Source organism: Eumetopias jubatus, unplaced genomic scaffold, assembly GCF_037043125.1.
Source record: "Eumetopias jubatus isolate StellerSeaLion01/CBP00866 unplaced genomic scaffold, mEumJub1_p1.0 scaffold_16, whole genome shotgun sequence".
Lineage (NCBI taxonomy): Eukaryota > Metazoa > Chordata > Mammalia > Carnivora > Otariidae > Eumetopias > Eumetopias jubatus.
The window spans coordinates 92,416,104-92,433,819 of record NW_028274822.1 but is presented as its reverse complement, the minus strand read 5'-3'; the positions used below and the strand labels follow the sequence as shown (position 1 = coordinate 92,433,819).

Below are 17,716 nucleotides of genomic sequence, written 5' to 3'. Positions count from 1 at the left end.
GACGGCACGCAGAAAGCTCTGCTTCCCCACATTTTCCTGCAGAATTCGACATCCAGGAGGATCCAACCGTTCTGTCCTCTCGGGAAACGGGGAGCCCCCCGAACCTCTGCTGGGGGGGGTGGAGAGTGCCTAGGGCACAGCTGGGGCTGTTTCTTACTCTCTCTGGCCTCCTTATTGCCAGGGCCTGGGTGGGGGGCAGCCCCGTACAGACAGATGGTGCCCGCAGAAGAACATGGGATGACAAGGGCAGCTGTTGGGGGGGGGGGCTCACAGTGGTCTTTTCCCTCCTGCCAAACACAAGGATGTGTCCCTTCACTTACTTTTTATTTGTGCCATAACTGTTCATGGCAGATGACACTGAAATGATACAGATCAGGAGAGGAAAACCTGCGGAGAAAGAGAGCAGGAAATCACGGCCGCTTGCTTCGGGAACCCTCATTCCTCAGTCATTCATTCCTTTGGGCCTGGTGTGTGTGAACCACAAGCGGGAAGCACGGAGGCGCGAGCAGCAGGCCTCCAGGAGCCTCAGTCCAGATGGAGGGCTGACTCACCCTCACGCACACGCACTCACATGCACCCACACGCGCACCACGCACAGACTCGGAATCCTATCCCTGACAAATCCACGCCTGTTTCTGAAAACGACCCATCTCGCTGCTGGGACAGCAGCACGTCCTGGGGGCCTCTGTCCAACCCGCTCGCCCCACAGCAGCCTCTCCCCTGCTCCCCTGCCCTGAAAGAGGGGGGCCCGGGGATCCCTCCACCCGCTGGCTGGCTCCTCGAGGGTACCAGAGAGAAAGGGCTCCTGATAAGGAGGCTGCGTTCTGCTTGTTCCCAGAGTGGAGGCTGGGCTGGTGACCATGCACGAATGCCCCCCCCCCCCCCCCCAGCCTGCGCTGAGCCTGTGGCTGCAGAGGAAACAAAGCACAGCCTGCTCCGGGCTCTGCCTGGGCACCTCCCAGCAACAGCTCCCGGCCTTTCTGGCTTCAGTCTAAACAGTCTTGAACAGGAGTTTCCTGGAGAGCTGTCCTATCTCTGATCCACTGCTTCCGTGTCTAAATACATTACAGAACGTCTGGGCCTCCACAGAGGAGACCCACCGGCCTCTGGGGAGAGGTAGCCAGGCCAGGGGCCTCTCACAGTGGCCCTCTGTTACATGAGTGCCCCACAGGGGAGCACGACCTAAGAGAAGGCAGACTTCTCCCTGGTGCTGCACGCACTGGGCTCCTGCCTGGACAGACCCAGAGCCACAGGAGACGAGCTGGCTCACTGGGACCTGACTCCAGCCCAGCGGCCCACTCCCTGGGGGCCTCCGTGTCCACAAATGTCACAGGGCATCCTCACTGCCTGGCTCATTTGTGGGAAGATCACATGGCACCTGAGATGGTGATAGGTCGGAGGGGGATCAAGCCCTGGGCACCGTCAACCACCCGGCGCTCCAACAGTGCCACCAAGGCCCCCCAGTTTCACTGAGGAAGTGTCGGCCAAGGGCCATCCTTCCTCTGGGTCCACAGCACAGCAGGCAGGCACAGGGGCCCCATCCTGGTGGGTTCTGGAAGGTGTGGCAAGGACCGGAGGTGCCGCTGGAGGTGGGTTTCAAACTCGGTGGCCAAGGCCTACACCTTCCTGCCCCGGTCCTGGCCCACGTCGGTGGCTGGCATCTCTTTGCTGCCTGAAGTAAAACGGAGGAGTCAAAGGTTCTTTTTCTGCATTCACAACTCATTTGATCCCAAATGCAGTGCTGGGGGCTCCCTTGTCATTTCTTCCTGTGTCTGCCTCCCGGTGTCCCAGGCCACCCCATGGGGCAGTGACAGAAGCATCTGTCTGAGCAGAGGGCAGCCCCACTGTCTGTGGTTTCTGAGGCAAGTGGCAGGAGCCCAGCTCATGGCTGTGTACTCTCTTTTTTAAAGATTTATGTAAGTATTTGAGAGAGAGTGCCTGGAGTGGGGGGTGGGGCAGAGGGAGAGAACCCGACGTGGGGCTCCATCCCAGAACCCTGAGATCACAACCTGAGCTAAAGCCAAGAGTCAGATGCTTAACTGACTGAGCCACCCAGGCGCCCCAGTGTGTTTGTTCTTAAGAAGAAACATTTCAGAGGTGGGGGGATGAGGGTGCAGGAAACAGCCAGTAGGAAAAGCCTGGGCTCTGGGGCCACGGGACGCCTGGGTCGGTTCCCAGGGCCACCCCTGACCTGCTGTGTGGCCTCGAGGAAGTGCTTGACCCTCTCTGAGCCTCCAGGGTCTCCCTGCGGAAATGGAGGTAAGAGCACCCTGCTCCCCGTCTGTTGTGAGGATCCCCTGTGTTGTGGCCACGTGTGTGAGGGACGAGGCACTCCACGTGTCAGGGCAGTCCCTATAATCTGCACCGTCGTTCACCAAGTCCGGTCCCGCTCCCCCTGTGGCCATCCCAGGAGCCGTGCAGGCACATACGGGCTTCTGCAGACAGTTCAGGGTCCGTCTGGCCCTGTCGCATGGACACGTACTTCGTAGAGTTGAAGACGCGCTCTCTTTGGAATGCGGTGCTTCTCTGGCCTGGGGAGGGGCCGTGGGAGCCACCGGCCAGGACAGAGCAAAGAGCCCAGGGAGCGGATACCAGGAGACCTGACACAGGGGCGGCGGCCTCACAGGAAAGGGCAGAGAGGAGGCTGGAGACAAGTGGCCTGCCCTCCTTCTGCCACAGGCTTCCAGAGGCTTCTTTGGGCGTGGGGGAGTCTTGTTGCGCGGAGGCTGCTGGGGCCACCAGCCTCGTTCTGGGCCATGGGTTGTGGACAGAAGTGACATGTGCCTCTATAGGCGGAGTATTTAATTCCCAGTGTGAGGTCCTTCCGTGTCCTCTCCTCTCCCCCAGAAACCAACAACAGTTCCAGGCAGCGACCCCTCCACGTGGGACCTGCCACGAGCACAGCACCGCCCACCGCCACTGGGGACACGGAGCAGAAATGGGAAGTAAAGGCGTGCGGCTTTACAGCAAGCAGAGCTGGGTGCTGCTTGTTACCGCAGTGCTGGGTGGCCCAGACCAGCGCCCCTGGGCTTGGCACTGCCCCGGCCTCCCGGAGCTCCGAGCAGCCCCGGGGGAAGGTGCCCCAGATGAGTGGGAGCTCACCAGAGAAAGCTGGAACAGGAGAAGAAGGCAGCTACACTTCTCTCCCTTCTGAGCTGGACCTCAGACATGTACATGTGCAGCAGGGGTGTGCAAACTCTCGAACATTCCTCACCATCTCCTTCTCCTCCACCCACGGGGACACTTCAGGGACAGACATCATGGTTCCCTCACCTTACGGGTCTGACCTAGGGCCTGGCATCTAACAAAACCTCAAGTTATGTTCTTGATTTGAACACCTCCAACCCCCAACTCAGCATCAAAACAGTCCCATGGGTCTCAAAGCCAGGGAGGACTCTGCAGGAGGAGGCCTTTGTGCAAGGGGGGCTCCCTACAGCGTGGTCTCCCGGTGCCCTGGGTCAGCCTCCAGCTCTTCTGCATTAGAAACTGAAGGTTGAGAGGGCCCAGCTGCATGCAGACTGTCTTTACTTAGGCCCAGAGCGAACTCTACCCCAGTCAGAACGAGAGAGCCACGTCCTGAGCCCTGAAGACATCCCCCAGGGGGAAGCTGATGTGCAGATGGCTGCAGGCTGCCAGGTCCGGCACAGGGCTCCCTCTGCAGAGAGCAACATCAGGGGCTGCACCCTCACACGCCTGCAGGGACTAGGCTGGTGTGAGAAACTGCACCATCCCAGACAGTGCTGTCAAAAAGGATTGTAAACTCGGGGTTCCCAGATCGCCTCACTTTTCAAAAGATCTCTATAATTTCTACAAAATCTCAAAATGTTTAAATATTGGTAAAAATAACTCATTTTTTCCCCTCCATACTGCCAACCAAATAAGAGCCCAGGGGGGCTCAGGCTCTAGGGTGCTCCCAGGCTGGATGTGGGACATCCTGGCCGCCACAGGCAGCTCCCTGCATGGCCCCAGCAGTGGGGGGGTGGGTGGCTGCAGAAAGCCAGGAGGGTGCAGAATGTACCTCCCTCACCCAAACACATTACATCAAGCAGCTCAAAGCACAAAATAAACATGTTTATCTCCTCCCTGCACAATTAGGGCTGTGAAAATTTAAACCCATTTGAAGAAACCCAGGAACAAGCAGCAGGTCGCTAATGCTGGATGAACACTTTCTCGCAAATGCAAGCATGGCAGGGCTCAGTGACACGGCCCACTCTACACAGATTGGCAGGAAGCAGGCACTCCTCGGGATGGGGTGGGCAAGGAGGAAATTCACCGAGTCAAGTCAGTAGGGAGGGGGCTTCCGGAATGAAGCCATGAGCGGCTCCACAGACCCACCCCTCAGTGAGACAACCCTAACTGATGAAAATTAGTCTAAAAAAACCCCAACCATAGAAAGTTTCTGTACATTTTTGTAAGGCCACACAATAAATCAGGAAAGACTAACTTAAGAAAACCTACTAAGTCTTGGTAAGAACAGAGGGTCCGTGACACTCGACTTGAGCCATGACTTGCTCCACCCCAAGGAGACAGGCCTCCCCCACTGGGCCCCTCAGAGCTACACTATCTCATGGGGGTGAGCTGCCTGCATTTCTCCTTGCAGAAGCTCTATCCCAGGTAAGAGCAACAGAGATCAGATCTCCCTTCCTCCATCCAGCCTCAACCCATAGTGTGCAGGACCTGTCCCTGCTGTGACTCGCGGAGAACACAGGGCCCCGACTGCCCTCCCCTAAGGGCACTCACAGGGCAGAGGCTCTACGCTGTAAGAGGCAAGCTGGCCTTAGAGGCTGCCCACCCGCCAGGGCCATGCTCCAACACTGGGGTGCTGTCCAAGAGAGATGAGCGGCGGCCCCCGCCCCAGCTCCGGAGCCGTGCCTCAGGAACTCTTCCCAGGTACGGGGGAAACAGACCGTTAGCTCAGACAACTCCAAAGCACTCTTCATGGGAACTGATTTGTTTTGGAACAGAGAATGGGGAAGTTCAAGCCTAAGAGCATCTGGCCTCTTGGAGGCGTGTCATAGGAAGGTGAAATCACATCCAACCTACTCCCACCTGCCGCATCCTATGCCCCCACCCTCACCGGCCCCCTCCCACCTCCAGCTGCCCCCTCCCATCCCCACTGCCCCCTCCCATCCCCACTGCCCCCTCCCGCCCTCACCTGCCCTCATCTGCCCCCTCCCGCCCCCACCGGCCCCCTCCCACCCCCAGCTGCCCCCTCCCGCCCCCAGCTGCCCCCTCCCACCCTCACCTGCCCTCATCTGCCCCCTCCCGCCCCCACCGGCCCCCTCCCACCCCCACCGGCCCCCTCCCACCCTCACCGGCCCCCTCCCACCCTCACCGGCCCCCTCCCATCCCCACCGGCCCCCTCCCATCCCCAGCTGCCCCTCCCGCCCCCAGCTGCCCCTCCCGCCCCCACCTACCCCATCCTATCCCATAGTAGTAGCGGTGCTTGCTGTTCTCTGAGCCAAAGACCTTGATCACCATGCTGTAGAGATGCAACCCTTCCACCAGCATCCACGCAAAGGCGCTCAGGAAGAAGTAGTGCAGGAGCATGGCCATCACCCGGCAGGGGACCTAGGATCAAAGACACAGAGGGCACATCTCTCTGGGTGTGAGCAGGGGGCGGTTCCCGGCATCTCTGGTCACGTGCCTTCATTTCCCCCCACAACGAAGGGGAGCGGAGGGGCCCTGGCTCCCTTTCTAGTCCCGGCGGTTCCCGCACGGTGATTGGTTCAGGAGAGCGCAGGGAATCAGGCCCGGCCAATCAGCATAAAGGCTCTGGTCCTCTGAAGCAGGATTGGCTCAGGCTGGGCACATGAGCAGACCAGCCCAATGGGGTGGGCTCTGGGGAATGGGCGGAGCCGCCAGGGAGCGAGCCGGGGAGCCTGGGGCTTTGCAGACACGTGGGCCTGGCAGCTGCGAGCACGTCCCTAAGCCGGACCTGCGCCCCGTCTGGTGGCCCCGGGCTCTACGTGGGGTCGGGAAGGGGGCGGAATGATGACAGGGAGGAAAAATAATAATACGTTCAAATACCACCTTCAAAACTTAAAATAATAGAAAAGAGGGAAAAATAAAAGAATTAAAGACAGAAGCCCAGGGACGGTGTGATATTTGTCGGGCACCCCACGCTCTGCTGTCCCAGACTCCCCGAGATACCAGCTCATTCTCGGGACAGCATCGTGTCCCCGGCACCTCGTTTCCCAGGCGTAGCTGGAGGTCCCTAATCTGCCCCACGTGCGCATCTGAGTCAGGGGTCACGTGCGCAGCGCTCGTCCCTGCGGCCCCTTCCCGTGGGTGTCCCCGCCCACCAGCCCCTCTGGGACTGGGCCCCAAGGTCACTCTCCGTCCTCCGCGGGGCTCATCCCACAGGCACCTTCCTCGAGCAGGACTGCTCGGAGCCCTGCCCCGGGGCTTCAGACACGCATTGAGCCGGGGTCCCCGCCAGGGTGATGGGAGCCCGGAGCCTCCGCAGACCTGCTTCCCCTCCCGCGGCCTTCCCGCGGTGGGGCCTCATCCCTCCCGGGGCCGGGGGGGGGGGGGGAAGGGGGGGCAGGGAGGTTGCTTGTACAGGCAGCATCCGCAACCCCTGAATGTCTGATGGAAATTCGGAATTCCAGGCCCCACCCAGAGCTACAAACCCAAGACTGTGTTGTAAGAAAACCCGGAGGGCTGACGCATCCAGAGAAGGAGGCTGGCGCATGCCTGGTCCCTCCACGGCTCATGCGGGGCTTTAGATGCCCCTCCGCGCCCCTAAACCTGCGAGGGGGAATCCTGCAGCCCAGGAGGGTGGATCTCTCCCTCGGCAGCAGCCCCAGGACAGACAGATGGGGGCTGAGGACCCTGCGGCAGAGAGGACCAGAAGTTCTGCTGACCCCCACTATTGTAGGATAAAGCCCTCGCTCTGCGTCAGCTGATCCTGTGTGAGTTTTGAAACTACCGACCTGTACTGCTCTGTTCCCCAGAACCTGCTTCTCCTTCTCTCCCGGTGGGAGCAAGCGGGAGTCGGCTTCTCCTTCCCACCCCAAGCCTGGGTCATTTCAGTTTTAGCCCTTAACCTTCTGGGGTTCTAAGACTTCCTAGATCCCCAGTACAAAGGGCAGGGAAAAGGTGGGCCTGGGTCTTCACATTCCTCTCGCCCACAGCAAGCAGAGGTGGCTGGGGGTTTGTGGTCAGTGCAGCAGTGAAAGGCAAGACTGCGGGGGGGCTGACCCTTACCAGAGTCGTCTGTCACCCACTCCCACATCTAGAAGCAAGAGGCTAGGGCACTGCCCCGGAGGGCCTGTCTCCAGGACCAGAGGGCTGCTCGATGTCAGCTCTCCACACCATGCCCCGCACCTGACCAGGGCTGGACGGTGAGCTGACACAGAGCAGGAGAGCCAGCGACTCTGCTGCTGAGCGGACGGTGGGCAGAGAACCCAGCTCAGGCAGGCCTTCTTCTGTGCCTCTCCTGGACGAGCCCCTGCCCGACTATCTGGGGGTTGTGGCCTGAATTCTGAGTTGAAGAAACTAGCAGAGGGTGCCAGCCGCAGTGACATCAGAGGGAGGAAGGAGAGGGACAGAGAGGGCCTACTCACGGTGCCAGGCTTGAAGCTGAAGCTGACCAGCAGCAGGATCTGGGCCACTAGGATGGCGAAGGACAGGTTGGCGTGGATGTGGCAGCGCTGGTTCCGGATGGTGCTGACGGAGCTGAGGGTAGAGAGGCAGGGGTGTCCGGGGCCCAGGCCCACTGCTGCTCCCTACCAGCCCCCCAAGGCTGCCAAAGAGGCCTTTACAGAGCCCGCCCAGATGCTGGCTCTGACTCCTCAATGGCTCCCTATTGCTCTTGGAAAGGAATCAGCTCCTGTACAGCCTGCCCGCTGCTTCCCCCTTCCGGCCCCTGCTCGGACTCAGCCTGTTCCTTGCTCCTGCTCCAGCTCACGATGCCCCATTCTGGCTCACAAGCACCCCAGTCCTCTCCAGGCTGCGGCCTTCACACCAGCCGTGCCTCCCTGGGAGAGGACTTCTGCTGGCCCAAGTGTGTGCTCTGCTTCTGGGCACTTGCTCCTGCCGCCCCCCCCCCGGGGCCTGTCCTCAGAGCAGTCCACCTGGCTGCGGCGGGCTTCCTGAGCAAAGCTGGGGGACAGGGGAGCCAAAGAATGAACGTCTCAGCTCAACGCTTGTGCGGGCTCCTCCTGCCAGGCTCAGCTGCTGCCACCCCTGCCCCCCACAGTCCCTGGAGTTCTGGGGGAGCTGAGGGCCTCTCCCTGTGGATCGTGCTGCAGCCCCCGACCCCGGGAGCCCACAGTCACAGCCAGGCCAGGTGCCAGGTGTCCTCAGGGAACCAGAGCAGGTGAGGAGGGGTGCTCGGCTCCAGGAGGAACCCCCGGAGCCTCACCTCCCTTGCACAGGACAGGGAGAGGAGACAAGCTCCCAAGCACCCCCAGAGGGAGGGGACCCCGTCTGGTGTGAGGCCAACAGCCCTGAGCAGCAGCCAGTGTGTCCTTACAGTCATCTGTCCACACAGACTTCTGTTTTCTATCCCAGTTCAGAAAGGGCCACAGAGGGACTCAGCTGCCACCCTCCCCTGGGGATGTACAGACTCCCTTGAGCTCTGACCACATGTGGCTTCAGTGGGAGGGGCAGGGGGCCTCCTGGAAAAGAGCCTTCCTGCCTCTCCAGCTGACACCAGGGAACCCCCCCCCCCACAGGGCTGTGACTCTGTTGTCTTCGGGTAAGGGGTCCTCCGTTCTGGCTCTTGCCTGCCCAAGGGCCAGAAAGCCTGTGGGCTGGTAACCCTTCCAGAACTTTCCAGCTTAACTAAAGCAGGGTGCCCTCCTGCCTCCCTCCTCTCTTCTCCAACACCCCAACCCCTCCCTGCACCCCAGATCTCAAGATGAAAGGTGACTTTGGAACAGCTTTCCAGCTGGAATGCACCATGTGCAGGTTCTCAACAAGGCCAGGCCTTCGCCACCTCCCAAGGACACATACCGGGCGGGAAACCGAAGTGGGGCAGGCTGGCACTGACATTTACCCAAGAGCACCAGACCTCCCCGGACACGGACACGGGACAGAGCAGAGGATGACTCACGATAGCATGGCAAAGGTGACCAGCGTGAGCACCAGGCAGACCAGGGACACGGAGCAGCCGATGTACGTGATGGACGAGAGCGCCATCTGGTGTTCACGTGTGAGCTGTGTGGGAAGCAGAGCAGAGGTGTCCTCGCTGGTCCAGGTCCCGGAGGCCGGAGGTGACCGGGCTCCCACTGGCGAGGGTCCCAGGGCTGGCGCACAGCTGACTCCCAGGGGGCCGCTGTCCCGGCGTGCGTGTGGTGGGGACCACCAGGTCCTGCCTCTCCCCCCACGTGCCCCGTTACCACCACCGGCGGGGTCCAGTCCCTTGGGTCAGCCCTTGGATTTATGCTGGAACGCTCCCCCCGGAGGGCCACATGCAGATTCCTCCACCCTCCGGCTTCTGTCCTGCTGATGCCTAACTCCTGCCCTCCCAACCCGTCCCCACTCCCGCCACCCAGCCGTGCCCCCTCGTCGAGCCTGCAGCATCCGGGGGGGATTTAGACCCGGACCCAGGAGCCAGAGGAGAGCAGTTTAAGACCTGGGAGAAGGGCCGACTCCTCCCTGAGGACCCCCTGGAGGCACAGGTCTGAAGTGCGTAGAGCCGGGCCAGGGACACAGGCTGAGCCGTCTGAGAGTTTGTGTAGTCGGCTCTCATCCCTGACACCCACTGGCACAGAAGGGAACTTGGTAAACGAATCGGACGCAAAGCCACAAAGGACAGTGACACAAGCTACAGCTCACCTAGCAGCACAACCCCAAACGGTGGCTCGTTCAGGCCCGGGAGCTGGAGCCTCAGATCACACTCACTTGACCTCTGGGCTCCTTGAGCCGCGGGCCTAGGAGACCCGCTTCCCCGCGCCTGGCCCTGCAGAGGTCGCTGCTGTGTTTCCTGCTGAGGCTTCCGGCCGTGTGTGCCTCAGAGCCCCTGCCCATCGCCGAGGTCCGCACCGGCCCCCCGCCCACCCCACCCCACCCCCCGCCGCCCCGGACACCAGGCATCAGGGTCCCTCCGACCTCGGCCTCGACACCCTGGGGCCTTCGCCTCGGCTAGGCTGCCCCCTGGCCCTCTCGTCAGGATGTAATCAGGAACAAAAGGAGGCAGCTCGGGATGTTTGAGAGCGTCCGGAGGCTCCAACTCCACAGACTGGGGACAGCAAGTGGATTGTGCAGAGCAATTTGGGAGCCAGCGGGACTGCGCCTGAGGATGGACAACTTAATGGGCTTTATTTCTTCCAGATCTGTGAGTCACCGCTGGTCAACTCACTCCCCAGGGGCTACAAAACACTTCAGAGCCTTGACCGAATGGAGGCGGGGAAGGAGCAGCCTGGAGCCTGCAGCCCTACATGCAGGAGGGGGAGAGCCCCCATTCGTCACCTCCTGTTTGCCCACGACTTCCCTAAACAGGAGGAATGCACGGGGGCCCTGTGTTCCTACAGCAACATTCTCGGCCACATCCCAGGATCTGGGCCCCAGCTTCCCCCTGTGCAGGTGGGCTGGCTGGCGGCACTCAGATTCATCCGATAGCCCAGGAAGGCGAACACGAATGTGGTCCTGGCGCCACCTGCCCATGCTGCCCACGCCGTGTGGCCTGAGACTCTGGCCCCCGCAACGTGTTGTGAGCAGGGCTCCCTGGACTGGTGTCTCTGGTGTTCGAAACGGTGAGGGAGAGCCGCATTCTCTGTCCCTCTAACAACGTCAGGGCAACACGAGCGGTGTAAGTCTTGTGAGAAATCCTGCAGGTAAAACCCACACATCCAGCGATGTTTACCTCGGCACTTCTCACACCCTCTGGGAGAGGAGACCTGGCACCCACCTCCAGAGACGGTTCTCGAAGTGCTCTTACAGAGAAGATGTTTTGGGGAATAAAACCACACACGAAACACTAATATTAAACCAAGAATGTGCTCTTTCTTTGCAATCATAGATAATTGGAAATTCTCATCACCATCACAATGGCCTCTGCCTGGAGAAGGAGGGAAGCATCAGATTTAAGGGTTGACGCACATCACGGACCCTCAGCTCTTCCCAGGAACTGAGGTCCACCTTGGCGGCCCCCACCAAGCGGAAATGAATTTAATAGCCATGGAAATATGAGCATGTGCCTGGCTCCACGACACCTTCACCCCTTGGCCTCTGGGATGCCCTCTCCCCGGTCTGTGAATCTCCACAGCGCCCCGTCACCACCTAGATCTTTCTCCCGGGAGATGGAGAGCTCACTCTGACGGAACTCTTACCGCCTCACGACCACGGCTCTGGGAACCCTGAGGCCAGCAGTGTGCGCTGAATGCCGGGGGCGGGGGGAGCTCTCGCCTCGTCCCCCAGCTCCCTCACCGTCCTCCATGGAAGATGTTCCTAATCCACATGCACGTGCACGCCTGTCTTGTAGAGACAGCAGGACGTTGCCTCTGCCACTCACAGACATGGGGGGAGGCCCCAGGGGCGAAGGTGGGCAGGCTCCTGGCGCCAGGCAGAAGCTTCCCCGCGTGAGCACTGCAGCCTGCAGTTGTGCCGCGCACAACACCCCTGCCTCTGTTCTGCTCGCCCGCTCCGCCTGGAGCTTCTGATAAACAGAAGTCCATCCCGAGCCTCGGACCCACAGCTACCCAGGCCCACCACCGACCGACCGGAAGACTGGATAGTTGAGACAGGAAGAACGTCACAGCCCTTACTGGGCGCCCGCTGCATGCAGGCAGTGAGTCCTACTGCAGCCCTGTGGGTGGCACCACCGTTCTCATCTGCAACAAGCATGCACTGAGCACTACTGTGTACCAAGCACAGCACTCACGCTGCAGTGGGGAAGCAAGTGAATGCAGGGGTAAGTAAACAAGGTCGCCAGCTCCTGCTTGGACAAGGCCGAGACGGAAACAAACAGGGACCACAGTGCAGAGGATGGGGGTGTGGGTGGCAGCTCTCACGGGCCTCCAATCTGAGGGTCCTCTGGGTCCCTCCTCCGTCCTCGGAGCCCATGTACCCAGAGTGCTGTTGGTTCCTCTGCTAGCCCAGACCTCGTACCCTCTCCTTCTCCTCAATTCCCAGAGTGCCCACCTGTGTCCCCCCGGCCCCTCCCTGACCCCCAGCGCATCGGGGCCACCCTCAGCCCGGTCTCCGAGGGCAGGCATCACCCCAGCTCACTCCCTCCATGGCCCCCGCCCCAGATGAGAGCCACACTCCTTCCCTCGGCCCTGCATCTCTGCCTCACCACCTGGTCGCCCTGTCAGGGGCTCCAGACAGGAAAGCAGGACCCTCCCAGTGACTCAGTGGACCGGCCTCGACGTGGGACTCGGGTCAGTAGGTGTGGGAGTCCCTGAAACCAAAGCCATGAAGCACCCCGAGGATCAGGCACAGCCTCCACCCCTGTGGGGCAGGAAGGTCCAGGGGAGGAGGGGACGGGAGCAGAGCGGGGCCAGGGAGGGAGACTGCCACTGGAGCCGGGGACACGGGACCCAGCCGAGGGCAGGAGTGCCTGGCGGACAGCAGAGCAGCATCACACCAGTGCCCGTCTCTTGTCAGCCGGACTGGCTGGGGGGCCGGTTGTCCAGGGAGCCTACGGCTGAGCAGAGTGCAGGAGATAAGCGGGGCACCCCCGGCTGTGCACACACTCAGCCCTTCACTGCTCCTGACCCACGTGGCTCTTCCCCGACGTCCGGTCTCCCAGCTGCCAGCATCTAGGCTCTCATGAGCCAGCACCCCTCACACCAGCTGACCCGGCTGAGCCATACACCTTCGTTCAGCCTGTGCACAGCAGGAGCATGTGGCTCCGTGGGCCTCCAGGGTTCGGGGACAGTCCCTGGGCTCCACCAGGTGTAGCTCTGTGGGAACATGCAGCCAGCATCCCCCTGCACAGAGTCCAGGCTGTAGGCGCATGTCCCGTTCCGGGGATGGGATCGAGTCCACAGCCCCGAGGACAGGCGGAAACAAGCTCCCTGGCTGGTGGAAGGGCACTGCCGGGGTCGGAACCGGCGCCCACGGGCCTCATCGGGTGGGGTCTCCCACCCACACCCCCACGCCCTGCACAGAGACGTGGCTCCTGTCCTCTTTAAGACGACCCGTGACTTGCCGAGGTCAGGCCAGCGACCACATTAAAGGGGTGAGCTGGGGGCAGAGCACTGGACCGGCCGCCCCCTGTTCCCCAGGCCGCCCACCCCCGGGCTCTTAGCTGGTTCTGTACAGACACCACTGCCGTCCTTCAAAGAGCAGGAAATTTCATTCAGGGAGGTGTTAACACAGGGGAGGGGAGGTGCCATGGAGCTGAAGGAGCAAGCCAGGCAGGAATCAGGACAGGAGCCTGTCAGGAGGGCCCAGCCCGCGGCCCGTGGTCACCGGGGAAAGCCGGACCAAGGACCGGAGGAGACACGGCCATACCGGGAAAGCTGCCTGCGGCACAGTGAGGGAAGGGGGCACCAGGCCTCATGCCCTCTCCCCAGCCTCCTGCCAGAGCCCCAGCTGACCAGACCTGGGCCGGCAGAGGTCAGCCTCTGGGGTGCAGACCCCAGCAGTGGGACGGGCTGGGCCTGAGAGCAAAGGCCCAGCCCCAACACAACTGGGGCCTGGAGAATCAGGTCCCTGCTGCGCCCGCCCCGGGAAGCCACGCCATGGGAGGCAGGGCGCCCGTGGCCGGGTCCCTGAGGCCGGTGCTGGGGCTGGGAGCTGGAAGTTGTGTGATCCCCGGCTTTACACGTGGGGCAGGGGGTGGAGGCGGCGGCAGGGGCTACTTCAACCCCGCTGCAAAGCATGTATGTGCTGCTGGGGGAGGCATGTACGGTGGGGAGACGTGGGCCTGACCCGCAGCCTCCGCCCGCCACAGGAGGTGGGCTGGCGCAGGCCCCACACATAGCCTTTGTGCACATTTAAAACTGCCCGCTGCCTGACTGGCAACCCCGCCGTGGGGACGCACTCACAAACACAGACGTTTCCCGCCTGCCGGGGCCAGGGCTGCGGACACCTGACCGCCTGCCAGTGGAAGCGGGAGCCACCAGCGGCCCTAGTGCAAGGGTTAAAACAAATGAAGCAGGTCTGCATGCCGAGGCGGGACCACCTGGAAGACACAGTGACCGGTTTAGAAGGTGCAGACGGTCTCTCCCCTGTGCTACCGGCTGTGGCAGGAACAGGGGCCGCACGTGCAGGGCGAGGGGAGCCGGGCGAGGGACCGGCCTGGGGCTCCCCCTCTGCTCCTCCACACATGTGTGTCACCTGCAGGACACGGGCCGGCACAGGCCTGGGAAGAGCCCTCCGGCTCCTGCAGGGCCCCTGGCTCCCCTGCAAGCTGGGCAGCTTCTCACAGGGCCCCGCCTCTCCCCCTCGGCTCCCCCCACCATGGTGCAGTCATGATGCTTCTGACAACACAGAGTGAGCGCATGAGCCTCCCACATCGCAGCCTCCATCTCCTGCTCAGCCTGGCAGCCCAGAGCTGCCTGCCCCAACCCCATGCCAGCCCCTGGCCTCCTGTCCCTCACCTCTGACCCTCCCGACCCTCCCGGATGGAGACATGCCTGCTCCCCCCACCGGCGCCGCGCGTCCCCCACCCCAGCCTGAGCAGCAGAGGCTCCTGAGGCCACGGTCAGGTCGGCATCCCTCTGCAGGGCAGCCCAGCCGCCCACAGCAGCCCAACACATGCCCTCTCTCCAGCCTCCTGCCAGAGCCCCAGCTGACCAGACCCTTGCAGGAGAGCCTACAGTGCATGAGGCAATGGCTGCTTTCTCTCTAAGGAAGCTGGGGCTGGTGGGAGGAGGGGATCTGGCTCCAGCGGGGCACCGAGCGCCGTCTCCAGGACCCCAGGGCCCGGCCAGCCGGTGGAGAAGCTGAGCGCCCAACAGTACCCAGCCAGCAGCTGCCTCCCAAGTGGGGGGTTTCTCCCTCATGTTCCCATCCCGCCTCCGAGGCCTGTTTCCACACATCCTGGGTGAGCACAGGGGTCTCCCTGCGTGACCGGGTCCTGAGGGGAGAGACGGGGCTGCCGCCAGGGGCCTAGCGCCCCAGAGGGGCAGCAAGGCCAGCAGGGGGAAGGGCTCTGGGAGCCCGGGACAGGGAGGGGGAGAGGGGAAGGGGCAGGAGCACCATCAACAGGGAGACAGGTCCCCCAGGGGCCCAGGGTGCCACCATCCCTCAAAAGAATGACTGCAAAGGGGCTGGACAGCGTGAGGAGACTCAGTCCCGACTCAGGCCTCTGCTGTGCCCCAGGCTTGTCCTGCTCTCCTGGGACGCCACCAAGCTCCTCGGGCCACCGGGTCACCCCTGGGCTCCCTCACGCTGGTTTGGAAGACGCTGTCACCTCAGCCAGACTGGGTGCTTGAAGCTCAGTTCTTGGGGCTGGGTGCTCAGAGCCCAGTACTCAGGGGAAGTCACAGGTGGGGAAGCCAAGGCTCAGGGCAGGCACTTGCAGAAGGCCACGCGGTGCATCAGGACAGGGACCCTGAGCGTCTGTTGACCGGGGGGCAGGGTGGGGCCACTGCTGAGTGCACCCCAGAGATGGGTTGGGCCACACATAGTAGGTGCTCCTCAGAAGTTGCTGGAGTGACAGGTACAGGGGAGACACACCCAGCAGGACCACAGACACAGCTCCAAGGGGCACCCCAGCAGCCCCAGCCACGCCCTCCCTGGCGGCCAGAGCCGGCTCAGTGGCTTCAGGCAGCAGCACCTGGCAGGTGGCTGCTGAGCGCGGGTCCTGTAGCCGCAGGCCCAGGGTGCACGAGGGGGCCCTGGGGGATCGGGGAGCTGCAGATCGGGGAGCCCGCTGCTCTGGCCTGAGGAGGTGTGCCCCGCGGTGCCCTTCCTTCCCCACCCTGGGGCTAGATTTAGAAATGCCCAGAAAAGCCTGGAGTTTGCTTCAGAGCATGGGCTCCTCTGAGTCACAAACCACAGACTCCGAAGCCTCTAGGGAGGCATTTTACATAAATTCATGAGGCCAGCCGGGAGCCTGCACACATCATATCCAAGTGGAACTCTTGTTCCAGAAGGAAATACTTCTATCTTCCGTGTTTTCCAAAGCCCCGCATAGTGGGTATGTCATTTTCCCACCCTAGGAAAGAGCAAGAAAGGCTTTGCTGTCTTCCTAGGAGCAGAACAGCGGTGCCCCCATGAGAAGGCGGAGGAGGTGCGCGGGCGACGGGAAAGTGCAGCTCCCGCACTGGCCTGCTGGGGGCAGCAGCTGCTTGGGCAGGAAGCTCCAGGGGAGGGACTCTTTTTTTAAACCAAAATCCAAAATTTTAGATAATTTCTCTGACTTTTGAAATACTGACAGACGGTCTAAAGGAATCATGTGGACTGGCCAGCCTCCGGGCCGGGGTCTGTGGCTCTGTCTTACTGAGCTCCTCTTTCACCGTGACCCCCTCCTCCCGAGTCTGCGCCGGGGAAGGCCAGGGGCTTCCTGGGGACTGGCTTTCGCAGGTGCCCTGTCCTGGTGCAGCCCTCCCGCTGCTCCCTGCCCAGCACAGACGCCCCTCCTGGGCCGCTCCCAGGGGGCCCGCTGCAGGAGGCAAGCAGGGGCGAGGGGGCCTGCAGGAGGCAAGCAGGGGAGTGGCTGCACGTGGAGGCAGTGCCTTGAGGGGGCCTCCAGTTCCGCCAGCTCAGGGGCTGTGCGCACATGGTACAGACAACCAGACTGTCCCCCTGGAATGTGAACCTGGGTGGGGGTCCTGGAAGCGGGTGGGACTGACTCGTCTCCACGGCTTCCGTCACGTCAGCCCCTCACCCCTCCTAGTCTGTTGGTTCCAATTCCCTTCCCAGGAATCCCATCTCTAAGTTGGCCCCAGGGGCCACGGTGGCTCCTGCAGGGGCCCGAGTAATCCGAGCCCCACCCCTTCCTGGGTCTGGCTGGGCCAGCCCACTGCAGCATCCACCACTGCGGACCCCGGTCCTTGGTCCCCAGTGCCCCTGCCAGCCAGCCCTGAGAGATGGCAATTCCAGTGCCTGCCTCCTGCCCTGGCCCCTCGAGAACAGGCCGGCGTGAGTCAGCCTCAACCCTCGCGTAGGCACGCTTGGCATCCTGGTGTCCAGAGAGAGGGCTGCCTGGTCTCCCTAAGTCCTCTCCTGCAGAACGGTCCTACTCACCCATGCACAGCCTCACGCGGCCTCTGCCCAGCGCCCGCTCCAGGCTGCTGGGCGTGGAGAAACAGGGGAACCAGACGCACTCCCAAAGCCCGCACCCCTGAGAGCAGAGCTTACAAACCGCCTCTTCAAGCTGCTCCTTTTATTATTCAATCTCGTTACCTAATTCCACCACACGGATGCATGCACGGGGACACAGCTGACCAGCTTCAGTCCAGTGTCTCCCGACCTGCCAACAGCCCGGATGGCACCTTGGTACCTGTCTCGGGATCACACTCCGCGACATGACCTCATGTAGGGGGCCTCACAGGGTTTCATAAAGATGAGATGTTTGGGGCGCCTGCGGGGCTCAGCCGGTTAAGTGTCCGACTCTTGATTTCAGCTCAGGTCATGATCTCAGGGTCGTGAGGTCAACCCTGCGTCAGGCTCTGCGCTCAGCGCAGAGCCTGCTTGAGATTCTTTCTCCCTCTGCCCATCCCTGCGTGTCCGCTCTGTCTAAAATAAATAAATAAAATCTTAAAAAAAGGAAAGCTGGGATGTTTGTACTTTACTCTGCACCCTGCCCTTTCCACGTGGCAGTGCCTTGGAGACCCCTCCAGGTCAGGGGGCGCCGTTACAATCCACT

The 17,716-nt window shown here is 62.0% G+C and overlaps 1 protein-coding gene across 1 annotated transcript in view; it reads right to left on the bottom strand.

Annotated features, from left to right (window-relative positions):
• Positions 1-17,716, bottom strand: part of ADGRD1 (adhesion G protein-coupled receptor D1) — a 125,548-nt gene that overhangs the window by 19,102 nt on the left and 88,730 nt on the right. The window contains exons 16-19 of the mRNA XM_088019750.1: positions 9,065-9,168; positions 7,572-7,683; positions 5,418-5,571; positions 321-387 (exon numbers count right to left, since the gene is read on the bottom strand). Of these exons, the coding sequence (XP_087875876.1) occupies positions 321-387; positions 5,418-5,571; positions 7,572-7,683; positions 9,065-9,168 (437 nt within the window). The remainder of the gene's footprint in view (positions 1-320; positions 388-5,417; positions 5,572-7,571; positions 7,684-9,064; positions 9,169-17,716) is intronic.